This window comes from Strongylocentrotus purpuratus, unplaced genomic scaffold, assembly GCF_000002235.5.
Source record: "Strongylocentrotus purpuratus isolate Spur 01 unplaced genomic scaffold, Spur_5.0 spur5_scaffold_6, whole genome shotgun sequence".
In the NCBI taxonomy this organism is placed as follows: Eukaryota; Metazoa; Echinodermata; class Echinoidea; order Camarodonta; family Strongylocentrotidae; genus Strongylocentrotus; species Strongylocentrotus purpuratus.
Window position 1 is genome coordinate 27,578,713 of NW_022145612.1, and position 21,116 is coordinate 27,599,828.

The window sequence follows — 21,116 nt, forward strand, 5'->3', positions numbered from 1 at the left end:
GAGATCCAATTATTTTAGTTTCTTTTTATTTGCTCAGTGATTAGATGGTCCATTGTCTTCAAGGTAACATTTGATTCATGAACACAACAGTAGATCTACTCTAAAAAAAAATATTAGAACAATTAAACAAAAAATATATATATGGTATCATGCAGGACAATTACCCCTAGACAAATCACCCCCCCCCCCCCCGGAAACTACCCCCAAAGGACAATACCCACCTTAAAACATAGGACAAATACACCCCAAGGCAGGCGCGTACGCAGGATTTTTTCAAGGGGGGGTTTTAACATTTATAAATTGGGCGGAAAATTTCGCAACGACTCAGCCAGCCGCTGAATAAAGGGGGGGGGGGAGGGGGGGAGGGGGGGGGGTAAGAGGTCACTTTTTTTTTTTTTTTGGTCCCAAAGAAAATCGCAACGACTCAGCCGACCGCTGAATAAGCGGGGGGGGGGGGGGGGGGGGGGGGGGGGGGGGGGGGGGGGGGGGGGGGGGGGGGGGGGGGGTAAGAGGACACTTTTTTTTTTTTTTTGTATCGAAATTTGAAAATTTGACATTTTGCTCCGTTGGGGGGGGGGTAAGGTCATCTTTTTTAGGTCAGCCAAAAGGGGGGGGTTTTAGGGAAATTTAGGGGGGTTTACACACAAAAAAATACCAAAGGGGGGGTTTAACCCCCCAAACCCCCCCCCCCCCCCCTGTGTACGCGCCTGCCCCAAGGACAATCAAGGACAACCACCCCCGAGAACAAATACCCCTCTCCCCGAAATCCCCCCCCCCCCCCAAAAAAAATGTCCGGTTTGAAGGGGTACTTTTCACGCAGCAAAGTCTGTCCTCTCAAATCTATAGAAATTAACAGCGATGCCTCTCATAGCAGTCAAGCAGTCATCTTACTCACACTGTTGATGTTCATGCCCAAAGACTATATTAGGCCATACGCAATCGCATCATGATCACGATTGACATAATGATAATCTATTAACAAAAAAATAATAATAATAACATGATAATAATAAGATACAGATCCCCAGGTAAAAGAGTCCACAAGACAATTTCACTCCTCCCCCCCCCCCCGATGCGTCGTGGATAGAAAAGAAAAGTACATGTTTGAAATATGATCAATCTTCTAGACTGAAAAATTGGTCACAGATTTAGAATAGGGATAGGGCCTTGCCCTATATTTACGCCCATTCAAATCGAAAAATCATAATTCGATGTCTAAATCACGATGGAAGGAGAACAGACATTCAAAACAAATCAAATTATTTTGAAATGAACTAGGGTAAATATTGACCGGCGTAGATACATGTTCCTGTCCCATTAATGCCCTATTTGCCCCCCCCCCCCCCCCCCAACAAAAAAACAAAACAAAACAAAACAAAACTAAACGACTCATTTTATGATGATGCAATCCCAAATGATGTGAGGCGAGTTATCTGAAGGCGAGTTATTTGGAGGAATTTGTGCTACCGCTAACGACAGCGCTCGTAGCTAGCTAGCTCCAATTAATGCCAGGGACAGCTTCGGGGATGAGAAGGTCGTCTGGCCGTATAGCGTTCACCTTCGCTTCAGCGCTAGCGCTCTAGCGCACTTCTAAATCGTGCACGTGAACTGAAGATCAGAGAAGAACGAACTTGTCAGTGCAGTGTACGACAATCTTACTCAATTATCATCTTTTCAAGCTGCTATTGTCATTCAGAGGTCATAATTACATCAGATATTGTGAACAGAGTCCACACTTCAATCAACGGGAGTGAACGTAAGTGAATTTAATTACCTTTTCTAATTCTAGAATAATTAATAAACTTTCAAGATTTTATTTTTAATTAAAATTTTAAAAAATAAGGATAACATACAAGAAAGGTTAATGACATGTTGCACTACTGACTGTGTCTGGCCTGGTCTAACGATAGGCACTTCTGGTGAAATTTATTTCAACAGTTTAACTTTTAATGATGTTTGGCTGAAGAAACAGTCCTTCAGAAACAACACAAACTTTGTATTTTTAAAATTGGTTTAGATAAAGCCACGTTAATGCAGCTCGATCATAAGGCTGTTTTCTGGGCAACTCCGGGAAGCTCCGACGACGTCAGAGCTTCCCGGAGTTATTTTCTGGGTAGATAAAAGGTATTGCGTAATCTTTTTATTTTCCCTGTTTTTTACGGTATATAGACTAGATTCTAGTGATGACTGATGGCAAAGCTACATAAACTTCTACAATACATGGTCTAGATCTAGTATAGAGAATATTCATGTGCGTGTGTTTTGTACCTAACCTATCTGCCTAGACCCTAGGTTTATAACTTTAATGTTCTTGTGAATGTGTGGCTGCATTGTGAGCACTCCAGCAAAGCATAGAGAGTCAATGCTAATGCATATTGACCTCTAGCACTGCACTACAAATAGGCAGCATTTGAATATTTACATGAATAGACTAGTCAATACACATGCACACAATCATGCCGATGCGGCTGATCGGCAAGTTGAAAAAATTGTATTTTACTGCTATTTAGGTGTCCTTCAATTTTCACTAAAGTACCGATTTTTAGTGAAATTAGTTGGGTTTTGTAATTTGTACAGTGGTGTTTGAAATGTTGAGAATCAAAAGCACAGCTTTTAAAGGCCCACTGCACTACTTGTAGCTACTTGCGCCCTCTATATAACAACAATGCTTAATCGGTGACCATTGGTCCCCCATGAACCTCTTTTTCTTATGTTAACTGAGAGCTGAGTTGATGAGATAACCACCTGTCCAGTGACCTTGTAGGGCGGTCTAATCCCTCCTGTAAACTATGGCAGATAAGCTTTAATACACAGCCAGGATAGTAATGCACCTACAATGTATATCTATGTGTGGCTGTCAGGTGTTTTAAAACAGAGTCGCATGAAATGTTGTAATTGATACATTGTAGACTAAAGAGTATTATTACTGGTAGTATCGAGATCCTCATTAAATTCAGGGAAGTAATTCACAATTTCACATTAAAGATAAAGGTGAGTTCTGGTAATGCAATTGCATTGTTAACAGTGAAAGAAAAGATGTGGAATGGATCAGAAAAGTTGATCATGTAGCATGTAAGTATTGGTGTCCACTTCAAGGTTCTGGAGTCATCAAAATCATAATAAATTTGGCCCAGTCTTGGTAAAGTAACGAGCACTGTACAGAGAGAGATGTATATGGGACTACACAAATGGTGTCGGGGCTAGTACTACCTGATTTTCTTACCTTTCTATGCTCATTACTCAGCTAATATACATTTCCTTCCAAAATTGTTTGGCACATGAGATTTATTTGTAATCTTGAACATTCAGTGTATGTTTTGTTTGATTCTGAGAGAATTCATTTTCTTTTTTTTACCAGAACTCAAATTTATCTTTAATTATTGCACCACATGTTTTAATAATAGGCATCAATTGCACACATGAATAGTCAGTACACTCACGATTTTAATTTTCAAATTATTCTTCTAACATCGGTAAGTTGACAAAATTGCATTTTACTGCTATTTAGGTGTCATCAATTGTCACTAAAGTACCGATTTTTAGTGAAATCAGTTATTGTACAGTGGTGTTTGAAATGTTGAGAATCAATAGAACAGGTTTTAATACACAGCCAGGATAGTAATGCAGCTACATGTATGTGTGGGTACTAAGTAGATCAACTTAATTTTTTTTGGTGACACCAATTTTTCTACTGACACTACTGTGATACTGCATGAGCTCCATTATTTGTTAAATGAACTTTAGTTTTAATATTGACAGTTTGACTTAAAAACTTTGTTTCATTTATGAATTTTATTAGGTGCAAAGTAACTTCCATGGATATAAATTTCATATCAAGGGAACCATTTCTTACTCTAGAAGAAGAATGTGGACCTTGTCCAAAGTCCAAACATTCTGTTTAACACTCAAATTCTCTGATATTTGGATCCTCTGAATGCCACTTAGAAGGGTTTATACAAAGTATGGTTGATCAACATTATTACTGCACAAGTGTGCACAAGTGTGTAGGTATCATGCATGGTCCAGCGTATGGAATCTCTAGAATATTTACTTACAGTTTGCGGATATATATATACATTTTACTGTAATAGTTCCAGTGCTTGCCATGTGTATTGAACTTTCTGGAACCAGTATGCATTAACATTTACAATGTATAACAAGATATTTGAGTTCTTGGATCAAAGACCAAATGTCATAGAGGTCAAGTTACCTAAAATTGTGATGAGGTGTTCCTTTTCTGATTCCATAATGCAACAGTGCTGTGATTTGACAAAATTGGATTCAGCCTGTTTATCAAGTAGTGTTGCTTGGAGATGAATGATTTAAAACTGCAACGCAATACTGCGAGTTCTTGAGGTTTCTCAAAATAGCCCACAAATTACATGGATACAAGTACCTGCAAATTAGGGGAAAAGAGAGATGTTACTGATTAACATGACAGAGATCTACTGGAGTTAATTACAATGTACAAGTATTGCATCAGTGAAAAGCTTGAAATCTCAAGTCTTAACAGATGTTCTCAATCAATTCAACAACAGCATACAGAGCTGCCAACCATTTTGATTTTATTGTATTTCGTACGTTTTTTAGAAGTAAATACGACCGTACGATTTTTCTTCAGTAAAATAAAATTTTCAACCAAACAAAAAATCATGATATTTGAATGTGCTTGGGTATTTTTTGTGTGCCTTTTCCAATAAATTGCCCTTTCTTTACTGTAAAGTATTCTACAAGTATCTCGCATCAGCAATTATGGGATGTTCATTGGTTCATCGAACACACCAGTCATGACGAAATGATAAATCATGCATACCGGTATTCAACCATTACCAATGGTCCTTAAAAAATATTTTTCGTTCATTGGTTCATTTGGCTCATTGGTTCATTGAACGATCTTGCATATTCAACAAAATGTTTGTAAAATGTACTCATGCATAACTCTTCAAAATGTTGACGAGCACAGTCTAACAAAAAGAAAGTACTACCGTTATGGGTAATCGTTAAAAAATAGGATTCTATTTTGAAGATAGGATTTTGGGGGGAAAAGAATAGGATTTTTGTTCAGTTGGGGTTGGCAGCTCTGAGCATACAATACATTGTACCAACTTGTATTGTATTACAAGCAACAGGTCACAGATTATAGCAGTCAATTGCTTGAGTGACCTTGACCATTGTGACATTCTTGTGTCCTCTTCAATCATGTTTCGCCAATTCTCACTAATACCTGTAATGTATGGCAAGACAATGCTATATCGACTTTATGTATTGAACAGCTATAGATCCATACAAATAAAACAGTGTGTTTACATTACAAAAGTCCAAGTGTAGTATCTCCTTGATACTGCACAAGTCCAGGGTCCAAAGCACTTCCCTCTCTGTATCTGAAATGGCAAGTTTTGAAGTGAATCAGCATTATTTACAACACGTGCGAGGTACAATGAAGCTCAAAGTCAAAGTCATCTACCTACATGTTACAATGTGTACCAATGAAGGAATACATTGATGTACGCCCTCTCAATTCTTATCCTCAGATTTATTGCAGCAATAAAGCATAATTATTTCATTTTAACAATCTCCACCAACTCAATGCGACCTCCCCCTACTTACTAGCTGCCAGCCAAAGATGGCCTGATCCTTAAATTAGGACACCCAGGAGTTCATTGATCTTTGGCGGCTTAAAAGCAAGTGTAGGAAATATATACAGAGAGATAAAGAACCAGCCAGATTCTGTACTACATATTTATGAGAACACATCTTTATAAAGGTAGGCATGCTTTTCCTGCTCTTGATAGTGCATGCAGTTCAGAATCACAATAGAAGGATATAACTTAGGATGTAACTTTTAAGAGAATAAAAAATTAAGTCATGACACAGTACAGCCTTTAATCCTTGGGTTTGTTTGACTGAATGCACCATAAGGTGATTATAAATTCAATTTGATAAAAAATATATACATGTATATTAGCCCCCCCCCCCCCCCCCCCCCCCATTCCACTACAATCATTTTTAGCCTGGTTTTCCATATATGGAAAACCAGGCCATTTCCTCCATGGTTGAATTCTATTGTCCACCGATAGATGTTATGGAAATGTAAGTGTACTATGGTGCAATAACTCAATTTCAATAGAACCAGTAAGATTTTCAAATGCAAATTACTGTAGGTCTATCACTTTCGCTCTACAGGTATGTCTACTTTTTAAGTTATTATTTGTGAGCTGTGATGTGATGATGATGATGATAATAAATGACAATGCCACAATGGTGATATCCAATCCTGGAATTTATAAAGCGCCAATATCTAGTTGCCTATCGTAATCAAAGGAATTTTTTTAAATATTTTTTTTTGTATTTTTTTCTTCTTTTGTATCATGATTTTTTTTTCTCCTAAAATAGATAGTCCCTGAGATACTAATCTCATTTGACACATCTTGTCAAGTGTTTGTTTTCATTTGAATATTACTGTAGTTTGGGTACTCTGCCTGGGAGGTGGTATTCTCTGTATTTTTAAGATGAGAGATGGGCTTTTATCCCTCACACCCTCCCCCCCCCCCCACACCTTTTCACCTTATATCAGTGCTATAGTCTGTAGGTGAACTCCTAGTGCCTATTGTCTGGCACCAAAACAATGAAAGGTAATTATGAAAGTCATCAGATAGGTTACGATAACAAACCAATCCCTGTTGTTCTCATCAATTATGACACAATAGATTGAAAGCGAACTTGGGACTCAGAGAGGAGAGCCAGCTGTCACCAGCAAACTGCCTTCATGTAAGGTGTTCTAGTATGCAAGGTGGAGAGGTGAGCATAGGAGCTCAGGAGAGTGAGTCTAGGAAACCTTATCATCGCGTACCGCTCATTGAAGATCCTCACATGGTAGAGGTGTCCGTTAGTCTCAAGGGTGATGGCAGGCCAGCCAGCCAGATCTCCTCATCCCATGTAAGTTCGAATTTCATACTTTGTTTTACGTTTTTTGCTTTATTTTTATGTTTTTTAAATGTTTTTTTGCTTTAGTTTACAGTTTTGGGGTTTATTTTACGTTTTTGGGTTTATCATACGTTTTTGGGTTTATCATACGTTTTTTGCTTTATTTTTATGTTTTTGTGCTATGATTTATGTTTTTTGCTTTATTTTACAGTTTTTATAATAACAACATTCTTATTTCATATTCCATGTTGAATTTGAAGAGATACAAAGAATGTCTCTTGTGTGTTTCTTTAGTAATTAATACACCATTTTTGTAAAGTAATCAAATTTATCTGTTACAAGTAATTGTATTTTGATATTGGGAGTGCATATTACATACATTAATTGTTGCTAGGTAGGACAAACATTATGGTTTGTTCTACCTAACATCACTGAATGAGGCACTTTATATAGATTTGTGCATTAGTTTTGATTACAATTTGAAATGGCATTCTTAGAATGAAATATTCACCTGATGTCAAATATGGCATCCAGTTTGAATATGGTGCATTTCAAGAAGAAAATGGACCAACATTTACTGCACATCACAAATGGGCTTCTCTTAGATGAGAAATACTGTTTGACAAAAAGATTTGAAGGGTTCTTTACCCGGTATCTCACTGAAATAAAATCTCAGAATTCATTATCAGAATAGTGAGAAACCACCCTGCGTATTTGACCATGAAAATGCACTTTTGCCATGATATTCTCATATTCCAGAAACGATGCATTTATATCCTTTCTTTTAAAGGTACTATGTCCCTTTTGCAGCCAACCTCAAATTCTGTAGAACTTTGCAGGAATTATGAATATGTCAAGTATGTCCTATCTGTGAAATTTAAACGTTAGCAGTGTCCTCATATTCAAATTATGCAAGGAAACCCGTTTACTTGCTAGACCTCACTGTCAGACACTATTGAGTGACTGACTGGCTTTTTTTCTTCTTTCGTAATAACATACATGAAAAGAGTTGTAAAGGGTACATGAGCATTTGTCTACATCAATAACCCACTTCTTGTGATGGCCAAGATTAAACTGATTGAATCTTTGCGCAGCATAAAACGTATGACCATTCGGTACAATTGTCTGAAAATCAAGACTATTACTTTTGGGCTCTATAGCCCTAAAGTCGTTTTGACAACTAATAGTCATTATTTTCCCACTTGAAGACATTTTCAAGCCCCACCTTTTTTAGGGAAGTTCTAAATAAGTATTATCTTTCAAATGCAGTTGGAATTTAACTTTTTCATTTTTTTGGCCTGCAAATGGGACATAGTACCTTTAATACGTGCAGTTCCCTCTGCTTTAAATTTTTTCCATCTGTGTGATACAGATTATAATCAACCAAATATTCAATTTTGTTATTTTGTATACTGTAGAACCAGTTGCTAGAATTCAGTATTATATGGAGATGCAGTATTGATTAGTAATGTGATCAAAATGCTGACTAGTAACTACAGTAGTAAGTATTCATTGTATATATCATTGTTGTCACTTCAGGGAAATGTTTGGCGTAAGATTGTGTCTTCCCTGCTGGCTGGGGCTGCCGCAGGAGCCGTGGCCAAGTCCGTCATCGCTCCATTGGATCGCACAAAGATTCTCTTTCAGAGTAAGTCAAGTAGACTATGGTAAATAATAGGGTTGCAGCAAGGTTTGACCAAGTCTGTCGTTGCTCCATTGCTTTGTATAAAGATTCTATTTCAGATTAAGTCAGATAAACTGGATATGTAGCTCTAATAGTAAGGGAGGAGTAAGGTATGAACAAGTCTATCATTGATCTTTTCATCTACACAAAGATTCTCTATCAGAGTACACTGTAAGTCAGGTAGACTGGATATGTAGCTCTAATAGTAAGGGAGGAGTAAGGTATGACCAAGTCTGTCGTTGATCTTTTCATCTGCACAAAGATTCTCTATCAGAGTACACTGTAAGTCAGGTAGACTGGATATGTAGCTCTAATAGTAAGGGAGGAGTAAGGTATGACCAAGTCTGTCGTTGATCTTTTCTTCTGCACAAAGATTCTCTATCAGAGTACACTGTAAGTCAGGTAGACTGGATATGTAGCTCTAATAGTAAGGGAGGAGTAAGGTATGACCAAGTCTGTCGTTGATCTTTTCATCTGCACAAAGATTCTCTATCAGAGTACACTGTAAGTCAGGTAGACTGGATATGTAGCACTAATACAGTAGTAGGGAAGTGTATGACCGAGTCTGTCAAATTACCTGCGTACATTTCTTACATACATGTATATATTCACACATACATGTATGAAATGTATATTAGCACTCTTATGGGGCGTTGCAAGAAAGTTGTGATTGATTGCAAGAAGTTGCAACTGATATTTGCAATCGGTTGCAACTCAACTTTTTTGCAACGCCCCACCAGTCTCCTAAATTTCTAAGGATTTTGTTAGGATTGAAGTTTTAACAATATAATTAAGTTAACTAGATCTAGCTTTTATTCTCCCCTTCTCTATCTCTCTCTCTCTCTTGCTACTGGGGCATTGCAAGAAAGTTGAGTTGCGGTCAATTATAAATTTGCATTTGATCGCTAGACTTTGGCTTGATTTTGGGGATTTGCAATTGATTGCAACTTTCTTGCAACGCCCCATTCGTACTGCAGTTGGTCTTACACGTTTTGTTTATTTGTCTGTGTTGTTTGTTTCTTGTTTAGCATCAGACATGCAGTTTTCAGCTAGGAACGCAGTGGGTGTCCTGAGGGATGTGTACCAGAAGGAAGGATTGGTTGCGTTATGGAGGGGCAACTCCGCTACATTGGTCCGAATTATCCCCTATGCTGGGATCCAGTTTGCAGCGCATGAACAGTACAAGAAACTCCTCAACACGCACAATACACAGTAGGTGCTTTGTCATCACATGTTGCCTAGCATATTATGATTGCAAGTTGGGCATATTACAATTTTGGATGATAAATCTGATATAATTCTTGCAAGCAGGACGATGGATAGTACCAAGGCACAAGGTCACACTATTCTTATTTTCTATTATTTATCACAAATAAATCATCCATTGGTGAAAGAAGGGAACCTCATATTATAGACCAACTTTGAGCAGTGAAGAGAAGAAAAAGACCCCTTCGATGTTAATTTTTAAGGATAAAAACAAAACATGTATATATGTTCCTCTGCCGGGTCTGCCCCTCTGTTGGGAACAAGTTGAAAACCTGTCAAAACAAATTTTGTAGAGTTTTCAACAAGCAGCTATTTGATTAAAGATTCCTATTTATGTGATCTCTTAATATATTCTGTTATTTTCTTTTTAAATACCATATTATATTGCCTGCCTTTGGCTTGTTTCCTATTGGAAAGAAATGGAATCTAAATCTTCTTTACCATCCCAATTCCTCCATTGCCAGGAACCTGAACCCGGCTCGTCGGTTCATGGCAGGTTCTCTAGCTGGTGTAACAGCTGCATCTTTAACCTATCCATTAGATGTTCTCAGGGCTAGAATGGCTGTCACTCATAGGACAAGGTATGTCACCCACATAGCATCATAGATTAAAGCCCCACTGCACTACTTATAGCTACTTGCGCCCTCTATATAGCAAACAATGCCTAATCGGTGACCATTGGTCCCCCATGATCCCCTTTTTCTTAGGTTAATTGAGAGCTTATTTGATGAGATAACCACCTGTCAGCGACCATGCAGGGAGGCCTAATTCCTCCTGGCCAAACTAGTGCAGTGGGGCTTTAAGCTTACTGACATATCTATTAGATGTACCCATGGTTTAATGTTATTTAGTATGAGAACTGTTGAAAGAGACAGAACTGTTTAATCAAGGAAGTTGAATCGGAATATACAGTGTGTTGTTCAGGATACTTTGGAAACATTTCAGTTCATATGTGAAGTCGTTATCATTATTAAAGGGATCTGGTAACTTTGTCTTAGATCCTTTAAAAAAATCCTTGATTTAGCTCATGCTGCAATGATAATGATAATGATAAACCTTTAAGTCAGTCAGGAACCCCATGAATTTTTCAAGCCAAGATATTTATGATTGGAAATCAAAATTAAATTTTCTGTTTTCCTAACCGTTTTTATAACACTACAGTCAATTTTTGGGAAAATGAGTACGGTTAAACCGGTCATTCAAACATTTAAAAAAATTTAAGGCACTTCATGATCATTTTGAAGCGCAATTTTTTTAGGGCTTCAATATTACATCATATCACAGACAGTGATAACACGTAGGGCCGTGCATCTCAGATTTTACATTGTTAAACGATGCCTTTAAGCTTACTGATGTATCCATTAGATGTACCAATGGTTTGCAAGTTATTTAGTCTAAGAACTGTTGACAGAGATAGAACTGTTTAATACAGAAATTTATATTGGAAAGTACAGTGTGATAGCAGGTTACTTTGGTAACATTTCAGTTCATAATGTCATTATCATTATTAAACAATTCTGACTCTATTCTACAGATCATTGATAGAGAGTGTAGCTACATACAACATAATATGCTATTTTGGGAATGCAACTCAAAAAGATAAGAAGAAGTTAGACGGTACGAGGAGAGTAGCACAACGGATAATTGGCAGTAGCCTATACGTAGTATCCACACTGTATGAAGAAAGAGTAGTTGCTAAAGTCAAACGAATCATGAACGACCCCACCCACCCGCTTCACACTAATTACAATTACAATAGGTCAGGCTTTCGTTTGTGTGTGCCCAGGTCTGCACGAGTGAGAACTCGGCAATCATTCATAGCAAACTCCATCCATATGTACAACGGAATGTCTCAAAGACCCAGTGTTGTACTTTAATATCATATTTAATCTAATTAATAATTCCCAAATTGGTTTAAGACGAAAATACATGTATGGGTAGATTGGATACCAAACCTCCTCAGTATATCAGTATATTTATATTTACCTCACCTGTTAAATCGTTTGATCACCTGACACCTCCTCTTGCTCTGCTTCATTTACTATGTTAACTATTGTTCTGAATTAGTGTTTATGAAACAACATTCGATCCTCTGTTAATCTGTGCTTAATCATATGTTAAACCTTGTTTATTCACGGTTAATGTCTACATTTTTGTAAATACATTAGTAAATGTTAATCGGTATATGTTACACCAGTGAAAATCAAATATCCAGAAATAGACAATAAATACTGAATTGAATTGAATTGAATTAATATGAGACTGGTCAAATCTGTTTGCACTTACAGTTACAAAGGGATCATGTCCATGTTCCTGATGACACTCAGAATAGACGGTGCTTCCAGTTTCTACAGAGGTTTTCTCCCTACGGTACTCGGTGTTATCCCCTATGGCGGCATCAGCTTCTTCACATATGAAACCCTCAAGAAACAGCACAGAGGTGAGTGGTGTGGATCCTTACATGCATGGGAAGGTTAAGGAGGTCATTCTTCGGACTGTTTTGTATTGTTTCATTGAAAGATTAAACACTTACGAGGGGCGTTCAAACAATAAGTTAGAAGCCAGACTATGAAGGAGCAGGTATTCGGTGACGTAATTATGTTCTTTGAATATTTCATGTTTCCCATTGCAGGTGACAAGATTTAAAGCCCCACTGTACTACTTGTAGCTACTTGCTCCCTCTGTATAGAAAACAATGCCTAATCGGTTACCATTGGTTCCCCATGATCCTCTTTTTCTTATGTTAATTGAGAGCTGAGTTGATGAGATAGCAACCTGTCAGTGACCACCCTGGGTGGTCTAATGCCTCCTAGCCAAACTAGTACAGACACGCTTTAAGTTCAGTAGCACCCTGCCTAGGTATTAGAGCAGCTGTTCAAATTGGAGTACCTGGGACTTTAAAACAAAATGACTATGTCAATGGATGTTGCTCAGCAACCTGCAGTCATGCATTTCATGGTGCTCCAGAAGAAGGAGCCCGAGGATATTCATGAGGAGCTGGGGGGTGTTTCACAAAGATCCCAAGTTGAACTTATCTCTTAGTTGGACTTAACAATTATGGAAAGCCATTAGCATCTATGAAAATATTTTGTAAAAGTTATTTTTTTAAAAAGGCATAAAATGTTGATTCATATTTTTTATTATCATGGAAAATTTCATGTTCTTGATGGGGAATTTATAAAAATTCTAAAATACTTGATTTTTCGCTTTTGAATACATTTCATTTTAAGGCTAAAAATGGCTCTCCATTATTTTTAAGTCCAACTTAGAGTTAAGTTCGACTTAGGATCTTTGTGAAACACACCCCTGGTGGCAATATTAGGTGGCAATGCTCTTACCTCCTCCACAGATATCCTTTAGCTTCTTTTTCTTGAGCACCATGAGATTTTTAAGATTTAAAAAATGCCCAGATACAAGCATATACTTGAGTTCTCCACAGTAAGAGGACATAAACCATTGATCAAACAATAAAGAAAAAATTAATATTTTCTCTATTTGTTTATTCTTCAATAGAGTACACCAACCGTAAGGAACCAAGTCCGTCAGAAAGGCTCGCGTTTGGAGCGGTAGCAGGTCTGTTTGGTCAATCGGCTTCCTATCCGTTGGACGTGATCAGACGACGCATGCAGACGGCCGGGATCACCAAGTACTCGTACGACTCTATCCTCAACACGGGCAGGAACATTGTTAAAGAAGGTGGAGTGATTGGGGGTCTGTACAAGGGGCTCAGTATGAACTGGATCAAGGGACCTGTTGCTGTCGGAATCAGCTTCACGGTCTTTGACCTGACCTTGAAATGGCTGTCTCAGAGGCACTTCTTCAGGGACGATCCTTGATGCCGCGTCTGTCGACCCTTGAGGAAGCCATAGGGGTGCGTTTACTCTCCATCCATCGGTGAATCCATCTTTATTGCCAATTTTCGTTCTTTTTTTTAGTGGATCTACCAGTAAATACATTCTCTCCATCCTGCTTGCAATGATCAGTCGGTGAATTGAAAATGAGAACTTCTAGATGCCTCATTAAATATTCATGGATTTGATAGAAATTTAGTTTCGCTGGAGTAAAGAGCCGAGGCCCAAAGCGCAGTCGTGATATGTTCATCGCTCATTTTACAGTTATGTATGCAATTGAAATAATTTTGAACATGAAATCAGGTGAGTTGAATGGCGATACTGTTTCCTAATCATCAGTGGAGCTACATACATACATACAGACTCTGGGTATGTGAGTTTATTGTATTGATTGTTAGTGTTGAAAAATATGCACAAATTGTCTAAATACAAAATATCTGTTATTCTCATTTTGATGATTATTGTTACGTGTACCTCCCAGTATAACCAATGAGTTAATCTATGCAACCTTGTTATGTATGTGGTGATTATATGTTGATATCAGTGCCTGGCCTGCCCCCACTGCAATTTCATATTAAAACATGTGTGTGTAAAGGGAATGCAAAGACGCCTTATGATTTTACAGTTTTTTCCCGTGACCAGAATGTAAGTCATATCTCACCTCCTTTTTTTGTTTTGTTTATTCACTCAGGAAATAAAAAGAAAATTTGATCATCCTTTGTATCTTGCTACATGTACAATGAAGTTGATGACTAATCATATGTACTCTAATAAATCTACCTTCCTGTCATAAAGCTCCCTTTCTGTCATAAAGTGGGTTTAGAAGCAAATATTCATCTTAAGGGGGAAGTCCACCCTGATATTAAGTTGGTTTTATTAGAAGCAGAAAAATGAGAACACAGAAAGAAAAAAAGAAGAAAACGCTATGAATTTTTGAAGGTGCAGTCAATCAAACACAAATTGGCAACTCTGTGACGTACCTAGTAAGGTCCCCTCCCATTTTCCCTGTACTAAATGTTTTTCATACTTTCCCTAAGAACATTATCAATCATTCATTCACCCTAAATATAATTTTTGCCAATATGGTTTTTATACAACCCTTATATGAAACAAATCTATTTTGCATCAATAACTAAGAAAATAAAAGTTTATGACATTTTCTGTAAAGAGCAAATTGTAGAGGAGCTCGCAAGATATGTCATAGTTTCGCCCTTTTGTGTTCCATTGATTACAACTTCAAAAAGTCATAACTTTCCTTCTTTTAGTTGGATATTGCTCAAACTTTCACTAAATTACTTCTTTCAATTTCTACTTTTATTAAAACCAAATGAATATCACGGTGGATTTCCCCATTAATCTGGTGATCTTAATGCTGTATTATGCAAGACAGTTCCGGGTTTTTTGTTTAAAGAGTGCATTGTGAATATGGACGTATGTGATATGCGGATTGTTAGTCTTTATTTTTTACTAATTCATGTAAACATGATCCCGGGTCTAAGTTTATGTTTAAAGGTAATACAAAGTTTTGGTATGGGGTCGTGAATTTGGTTCAAATGAACATATTGGAAGCATATGCGATCCTACAATATTCACTGATCGTTGTCGCGGTCGAAATCGACCCTAAAGTTATTAAATTGTAAATAATAAACACTTTATGTTGTATAACTCCCTCTCAAGGTCAAATATTCATTAAGCTGTAAAACAATGTTTCTTGACTGAAATCGACTGATTAGCTATTCCCGTTCGGAAATTATATACCACAACTACATATTCTGATATTTTCATGGTCGCAGCTACCATTGTACGGCCGTAGGAGCTATTTGAAATTTTTCAAAATTTACCGGGAGCACCGGTAAATCTTTATATTCAATTTTTCTCGAAAGCAGAAGTGTTTTAGGGGCTAAAATTTCTAGTTCTTTTAATTCATCCCCAGAGGCATCCAAATATATCAAAATTGTAAAGAATCACTATCCACCCATTTTTCAAAATTTCCCAAAACTTTGTAATACCTTTAAAGACCCTGTCCAATGAAAATACAACTTGGTATAAATAGAAAACTGAATAAATGTTGAATGTAGAATAAAATTATAAAGGAATGACAAATATTTACCCTTTCATTATTGCACAAAAGCAAATTAAAACCTCATTTTCTGCACCCCTCCAAATTATGGGTCAAATTTGCCGAAGTTACAGTGATGAGATAACACGTGGACCCGATCGGTTCACCTATATAGCTGAGGCGATGAGCCGTGCTTAATAAATGCAAAGTCATTGTGATTATGCGTATCCCCACATAATAGATGATGCCATCCAGTCGATTTGAACAACTTCCGATTTTCAAATCTTTAAATTTTGAGTTTTCAGAGAGCTGATACTCCTCTGACAGACACTAAAATGGCATATGATTGATATCATTGTAATCTATGGCTTATAAGCTTTTCGTTGATATATAATTTGTCCAGTTTATTTTTCAGCTCGGATATGATCTTCAACAAATGAAAACTCAGACCTGGGACTAACTTCCAGATTTTGAACCAAAGTCCAAGTCCATTGTCAGATTTAATTAATTTTATTAGAATAGAAGCTATAGAGTATTTATCCCAACTTCTTTTGGTATTCATTCGTAGGATGGGATTTCATATTTGGCTGCAGAAAGATGAACTCAAGCTACACATATAAATACAATATGCAAGTGTCAAATTATATCTGACTCTCTTAATAGTTACATACAAAATGTGAGCTTACCGGTAGGTTAGCAGCTTTATTACATGATGCCCTTGTTATTTGCTGTTACAGGTTATAGCACTGATTTTTTTTTATGTCTGCTTTCCATTCATGACCCAGTTATTTTGCCTTAAACACCTCTTAGTGTCTGTACATCATCACCTTTAAGCTTGACTGAAATAGAAGAGTATTTCATTATGCATGAACTTGATTGTGTAATTGGGAGTGGATAAGAAGTGGGCAAGGGGCTTACCCTAGTTTTAAAATATTGAGAGTTCATGTTTAACAAGATTGAACTACAAACAACTAAATTATTTAAAAAATCGTATCTGTCTTGAAGGCTCTCTAATTTTGTACCCTTTTTTAAGGGATACACTTCTTGGATGGTTTACACAATGAAGAAGGGGCAATTTTTCATTTACCTATCTCATGCCAATTGGGTTTAAGGGCGATGGGGCATGAGCTGGTTGTACCCCCCAATCTCAAAAAACAAGAGAAAAGAAATATATACATGTATATGCCACTGTGTGGGAGGGGGAGGGGGGTGGTGTTCTTTCACTGATCAGATGGCCTGATAATTATTCAGAGGCATTTGATTGTCTACTGTCTAGATGTGTTTTATTCAATTTGGATCTCTGTACTGAAAGATTTGTGTACATGTATATCATTGTGAAAAACTACCTGAATTGGAATCATCAACTTAACTGTGAATGAGAGTAGACCGGTTAACTAACATATTCAAATGTTATGCATTCTTGTTCTTGACAATTCTGGCCCAATGCTTGCCTGACATAGCAACAAGTTATATTTAGAGATTGGAATCCAAGTATTGTAGTTCATTCATTAGTAACAGGTTAATGGAATACCTCGTCACTAGGTTCCCAGGAAAGAAACATCCATAAATGTTGAATACCGGTAGGTCAATAAACCGGTCTATTCTCGTCAGGCAGAGACGTGTAGACTTATTGGCCCGAATTCACAAAGGAGGTTTGTCGACAAACCTTCGTTTTCGTACGTCATATGACGCGTTTTACGCGTTTTTTACAAACCTGGTTTGTAAAGAACAAAAGGAGGTTTGGCGAAACAAAAGGAGGTTTGAGCTCAAACCTTGGTCTGAGGTCAATCTTGCTTTGTGAATTCGGGCCATTATGTGGCTTCATATATTGACATTGAAAATATCCTCCATCCTGTGTTTTTTATGGAAATTAATTGCATGTTCGACCTCGTTATGATTATTTGCAATAGTTAAATCTCATAAGTTTCATTGAGAAAAAAAAGGTTTCCTTTGAATGACGATTATACAAAGGCCAAGTATTGATTTGAATATTGAAAATGAGAGTATGGTATATGTTACTTCCAATACGTATTTATGAATATATTGCGAATACAAAATATATGGAGTTTATATGTGATAGATTATATTGACATGTTTCTACAATGTTAAACATTAAATGCGGTTGACAATAAATGATACATGCTAAGTGTGTGAAATTGATTCACCTCTGTTCAAATCTTTGTTTTGTTATCCCATCAATATATAAAAATCTCAAAGGTCTTGTATGTTACCAAGTGTACCTAGACCTAGCTGTGTGCCATGAGTTTAGACAGTGAGGGGCACCAGTATTCTGAACAAAGCAAGTTATTGGGGAGGTGTGGTTTGTTTGTTTTATTTATTCACCATGTAAAATAACTATTTACAGATAATAAAATACAATGGGTTACATTGATATATAATACATAGTAGGAACAATGCATAAACAAAAAATGTTTGAAGCGCAACATCCCTAAGTAACATAGTTGATAATTATTAGGTAAAAATAGAACAAGGCGCTCCATGGCGTAAACATGGTTGTTTAGCATCTCCCCCTAAAACATTCAAATTGCTCACTTTGGGGTTACCTTTTGTAGGTGCCCCTTTTTTTCCCACAAAGTGCCCATCTCTCGTTTATGCACCCCACTTTGAAAGGATCTCCACCCTTGGGACACTATTCAAAATGCATTATGGATAGTATAATATTACAGGTCCTCTAGAAAGGAAATACCATCCCGAGGCATACATTTTTGAATAATTTTAGTCATTTTGTCTGTAGGAACAAATTAATGCCAAAAATGGGAAAATTGTCCGCCACTACATCACAGAGACATTACCGATTAAGCCAACTTGAAGAGCCCATACGTATAGAGATTGCAAATTTTTTTTTAAATCTGAACTTTTTCATTTCTTGTCAAATTTCATTCAAACCTTCACCACTCACCAGCAGGCGCGTACACAGAGGTGGGGGGGGGGGGGGTTTGGGGTTAAACCCCCCCCCCTTTGGTAATTTTTTGTGTGTAAACCCCCTCTAAATTTCCCTAAATTTGGATTTTTTTTTTTTTAAATAAAAAATTCCCATGGTTGACCTAAAAAAGCTGACCTTACCCCCCCCCCCCCCCAACGGAGCAAAATGTCAAATTTTCAAATTTCGAGACCAAAAAAAAAAAAAAAAAATGTGTCCTCTTTACCCCCCCCCGCTTATTCAGCGGTCGGCTGAGTCGTTGCGATTTTTTTGGGACCAAAAAAAAAAAAAGTGTCCTCTTACCCCCCTCCCCCCCCCCCCCCCCCGCTTATTCAGCGGCTGGCTGAGTCGTTGCGAAATTTTGGGCCCGATTTATAAATGTTGAAACCCCCCCCCCCCCTTGAAAAAATCCTGCGTACGCGCCTGCTCACCAGTATATACTTATCTGATTTTTCTACTTTCTTCTACAGTAGTTTGCTATCATGGGTGTCGATCCCGGGGGGGGGATGGGGGATATATCCCCCCCCCCCAATATTTCAGGTGGGGGGGGGGATGGCCTGTACAATCATCCCCCCCCCCCAATAATTCACCATAAAAAAAAAATTAAAAATGAAGAGAAAAATTAATGATGAGAGTCCGATGAGAGTAGTTAATGGTTAGTTAATAGTTATTATTCGCAAGATGACCATCAATATACACATTTTGCTATCTCATTTTCATAATACATACATATATACGAAGTTAATAAGACAACCGTATATGAGACAAGAATAAATTGAATTCTCGCTCATACGGCTTCATCTGGAATTGATGAATTAATTCAATTTGTTCAATCAACAGCATCATAGAAATGCAGTGCGTCAAAAGCAACGAGCTAAATGTTAAGCGCGAAGCACAAAAGTAGCAATCTGCAATGCACATCAGACAATCCTGGACAGTGTATACATAGATGAAGTCTGTGACGATTTCGTGATGAGATCGGAGACAAGGAGAAAGATTTTCGGACACTAGTATGACTTATAAAATAGTTCACTAGTTGATATGTTGTTTCCGTTCACCCTTTTTAAAATTGTATCTTTATTTTTATTTTTTTAACTCATTTTATTTCCTGATATTTCCTAAAACATTTTTCATTTTTGGAGAAAGATAATTATGTCACAACTTATTTGTGACACAACTTATTTTCAGTGGGGAAATTTAATTCAGACAAGGATTAATATAGAGAACAGTACAACGAATCGTCTTCTTTCTCTAATAATTTAGCGAACAGGGCAAAGCTGTTAGGGGGGCTACTGAATTCAGACGTGGATTAAGAGTAATAATCAAATGAAACGTGAAAGCTCCCGCGCTACGCGCGGAATGGGCGAAAATAATTACAGACAAGGATTAAGAGTAATAATTTATTGAAACATTAAAGCTTCCGCGCTTCGCGCGGTAAGGGGGGAAACTGAATTCATGAAGGACACGATACAACAAATCGTCTTCTTTCTCTAATAATGTAATAAACTGTGAAAGCTTCCGCGCTTCGCGCAAGAATGGGCAAAAATGAATTCAGACAAGGATTAAGAGACGAGAATGGTACATCGAATCGTCTTCTTTCTTTAATAATCTAATGAAACGTCAGAGCTTCCGCGCTACGCGCAGAGGAAGGGGAACTTCATTCAAACAAGGATTAAGAGTCGAGAATGGTACATAGAACCGTCTTCTTTCTTTAATAATCTAATGAAACGTCAGAGCTTCCGCGCTACGCGCAGAGGAAGGGGAACTTCATTCAAACAAGGATTAAGAGTCGAGAATGGTACATAGAACCGTCTTCTTTCTTTAATAATCTGATTAACGTCAGAGCTTTCGCGCTACGCGCGGAGGAAGAGGAACTTGATTCAAACAAGGATTAAGAGTCGAGAATGGTACATCGAATCGTCTTCTTTCTTTTATAATCTAATGAAACGTCAGAGCTACCGCGCTACGCGCGGAGGAAGGGGAATTTGATTCAAACAAGGATTAGGAGTCGAGAACGGTCCAACGAATCGGCTTCTTTCTCTAATAATTTACTTAAACGTCAAAGCTTCCGCGCTTTGCGCGCGGGGAGGGGTGGGGGGGACTCCCCCTCCCTGCACCCAACCCCCTAGGAACCGCGCTTCGCGTGCTCACTACCGCTCCCCTAAAATTAAATCCTGGCTACGCGCTTGGGAGGGGTGCAACTTGCCACACGCTTCTACCACTTTGGTTGCTTTGATCCATTGCCGAAAATATTTTGGCACCTATCATCCCCCCCAACCACGGATACAAATCGACACCCTTGTTTGCTATCATCTCATAATTACTTTCGCTAAAATACGCGCTTGATTTTGCGCTTTGCGATTTCTAACCAATGAAGCAGAACAAAGGCGG

At 37.7% G+C, this 21,116-nt stretch overlaps 1 protein-coding gene across 1 annotated transcript; it reads left to right on the top strand.

Annotated features, from left to right (window-relative positions):
• The first annotated feature begins 1,528 nt into the window (after window positions 1-1,528).
• On the top strand, window positions 1,529-17,944 carry LOC576399 (mitochondrial coenzyme A transporter SLC25A42). The gene is made up of 8 exons (XM_003723733.3): window positions 1,529-1,756; window positions 6,708-6,936; window positions 8,464-8,572; window positions 9,637-9,820; window positions 10,339-10,455; window positions 12,163-12,314; window positions 13,388-15,237; window positions 15,743-17,944. Exons 2-7 carry the CDS (start codon window positions 6,784-6,786, stop codon window positions 13,708-13,710), a joined length of 1,038 nt encoding a protein of 345 aa, XP_003723781.1. The 5' UTR covers window positions 1,529-1,756; window positions 6,708-6,783; the 3' UTR covers window positions 13,711-15,237; window positions 15,743-17,944.
• The last annotated feature ends 3,172 nt before the right edge of the window (window positions 17,945-21,116 follow it).

Excerpts from the sequence above, each read along its gene's own strand:
- LOC576399 (XM_003723733.3), top strand. The coding sequence starts at position 6,784 with ATGCAAGGTGGAGAGGTGAGCATAGGAGCTCAGGAGAGTGAGTCTAGG. Across the intron at positions 9,821-10,338 it reads CTCAACACGCACAATACACA|GAACCTGAACCCGGCTCGTC; the intron begins GTAGGTGCTTTG and ends CTCCATTGCCAG. Across the intron at positions 12,315-13,387 it reads CCTCAAGAAACAGCACAGAG|AGTACACCAACCGTAAGGAA; the intron begins GTGAGTGGTGTG and ends ATTCTTCAATAG.